The sequence below is a fragment of the Sphaeroforma arctica genome, assembly GCF_001186125.1.
Source record: "Sphaeroforma arctica JP610 unplaced genomic scaffold supercont1.130, whole genome shotgun sequence".
Classification (NCBI taxonomy): domain Eukaryota; class Ichthyosporea; order Ichthyophonida; genus Sphaeroforma; species Sphaeroforma arctica.
In genome coordinates, this window is record NW_014040428.1 from 72,477 (window position 1) to 75,040 (window position 2,564).

At 42.1% G+C, this 2,564-nt stretch overlaps 1 protein-coding gene across 1 annotated transcript in view; it reads left to right on the forward strand.

Annotated features, from left to right (window-relative positions):
• The window catches only part of SARC_02793 (hypothetical protein), a gene marked incomplete at its 3' end in the record, with an annotated part of 17,009 nt that overhangs the window by 1,932 nt on the left and 12,513 nt on the right, over positions 1–2,564 (forward strand). Inside the window, exons 2-4 of the mRNA XM_014303431.1 lie at positions 261–374; positions 1,113–1,303; positions 2,213–2,354. Of these exons, the coding sequence (XP_014158906.1) occupies positions 261–374; positions 1,113–1,303; positions 2,213–2,354 (447 nt within the window). The remainder of the gene's footprint in view (positions 1–260; positions 375–1,112; positions 1,304–2,212; positions 2,355–2,564) is intronic.

Genomic DNA, 2,564 nt, shown 5'->3' on the forward strand with positions numbered 1-2,564 from the left:
AGTTTCTTTTTTGGATGTATATATATATATATATATATATGCGTACTTTTTACTCGTTTGTACATATATGCCACAGGATACTTGTGATATCAATCTGGTAATCAAGGTATTGTTCGCAACTTATACCAGTGTCATGTTTTTGAAAAATCGAAACTTATCTAAGTGATACAGTTGAGCGCGTTTACACAGATGTCGACTTTCGGTCGTTTGTATGTTGCTTTGTATCGATCCGTCATTGCTCATTCTTCTCCATGCTACAGAAACGACTGGGCATTCCCGACGACAAGATTGCGAAAATGAACGAGACGATGTCATACGAGCACAAATGGCAGTTGTTGCAGCAAAATGAAAGCGACAAACAGAGCAGCCGGCATGTAAGTTACCATGCAGTTTAAGTGTGCGCATGCAAACAAATGGATTCAATACAGACCGTGTGTATGAGTCTGCAGTACAGTATTGAGAGCTCAATACTGGGTCAAAAGATCCCACTAGACATGTGTGCAGACAAACCACTTAAACTGAACCCTGTTTATCGGTGTGCATGTACACGATTACCCGATTACGTCTGGTACGAGAGTTTTCGTCGGCAGCCGCCATTCAAAACTATCGTGCCAGGATACACACTTGTCTTAAGTTAGATATGGTTGTGTAGTGAGGGGCGTTTGTTACTGTCCCTGTATGTTTTGCGCTTTCACAGCCCGTGGTATGCTATGCAGCACTCCAGCCTCGTACACTCACAGTCACCATGCACCCTCTAACTGGAGACTGACACGAAGCGAACGTTGTGTATAAATAGGGCTTTATGTCATATGTGTGTTGCATACTCTCTCCCACTGAATGTAGAAGGAATTGCCTGTCTGGAGTGTATGTATGTCCCTGCACGAGTATATGTGTATGTATATTTCCATTTCACGAGTATAGGTCTGATTGATTGCCGCGGGTAAAACATAAGCGACTTGTAATGTATGCTTGGGATACTACCTGTTTTAAATAGAGAGACATCACCACCTCCAAAGTTCAGCATACCTGTATTCCCATTTTGTACCATTCGTTGACGGGCATACCTATGCCCTCGATACTAGAACCTGAACCCTATCCTCCATTTAAAACAGGTCAGAGATACCGCCGATAGAGCCGAGCGATACGTAGACTTTCTATCCGCCGATCTGTCGCTGGAGATGCTCAGTTCGATGCGTGTTGAATTGGGGAATAAGCGGCTGGCGTGGGTCACCTCCTTTATCGAGGCAGGTGGCATGCGGAAGATTTTCAATATACTCACAGGCTTGGCAACGGGACAGGACAGGTATGTTCAGTGTGTTGCGGGGAATGCTCTGTCTGATTAAGGCCCTTTTAATGGCCTTAGTCGTTTAGGTAATTTCTTGCTTTATCTTCTCTTTCGAGAGTCATGGTCTAGTATGGTTACCGATCTCATCGATAGCGCTCCGACGAGCACAGGTGGAATTAATGCCCGCAATGCTGCTCGATGGAGTGAAATATACGTAACAGACAACGCGAAGTCTTATCAGTCCAGCGGATAGCAGACGAGGCAATGGAAAGCCTTGTGCGTACATATTCTCGTTGAGAGAGGCATTTCTACACTCTGCGCAAAAACCATATCAATCTGAAACGGAGACGTTTGTATGGCCCTGTTTCAGATCCTTGTGGTGTTCTTGTAAAGTGCTGGAATTCCTCTCCAACGTGCGTGTACCAGCACGAGGGGGTTCATTACTTCGGTTGATATCCCTTGGACTGTGAAGTGACTGCCTTGGCCATTGCATATGTTTCACTCTATCGAGCGGCACTCTTTTTTCATCATTTGCGGGTTTTAAATATTCTTGTGCTATTTTTGGAGCGTTTTTGATAGAGGAGGGTAAGGTTGTAAGTAAAGTGATGTCTCGTATAGATAGCATGAATTATACAAGAGTTATATAAAGTCATGCGAAGTCTATTGTCTTATAAGTGCGTGTATCTAGTCTGTTTCGTTCAACATAAAGCCTGTGTCATTTTGCAACGACGCCGAATTCCCAGTGTGAACAATCCGCTAGAACCCTTAACAAATCACTATCAGACATACATCCACAGCCACACTTGGCAACATATTTTTTGGACTATAGTGATTGTTGCACACGCCCAGTGTGCTATAGTGCTGCAGTCGCATCATTGCAATGTTCACCGCTCAACATAACCGCTTGTATCCTCTTCGCATACGCAGAGACACTCCTGAAACGGGTCAGAAGATGTACGAGTTCTTGAAAGGTCTACGCTCGTTGCTAAATGTGGAGAGGGGCATGTTGAGTCTGCTGGTGGATGCGGACAATAAGGAGGATGACAAAGGCGTATTAGCCATCGCGTTGGTATGACATATATTTTGATACATGCTATAGAATATGTATACCAGCGCACACACACACACACGCACACACACACACACACACATATATATATATATATATATAATATAATATATATATTTATATATATATATATATAATNTATATATATATATATATATATATATATATATATATATATTATATATATATATATATATATATATATATATA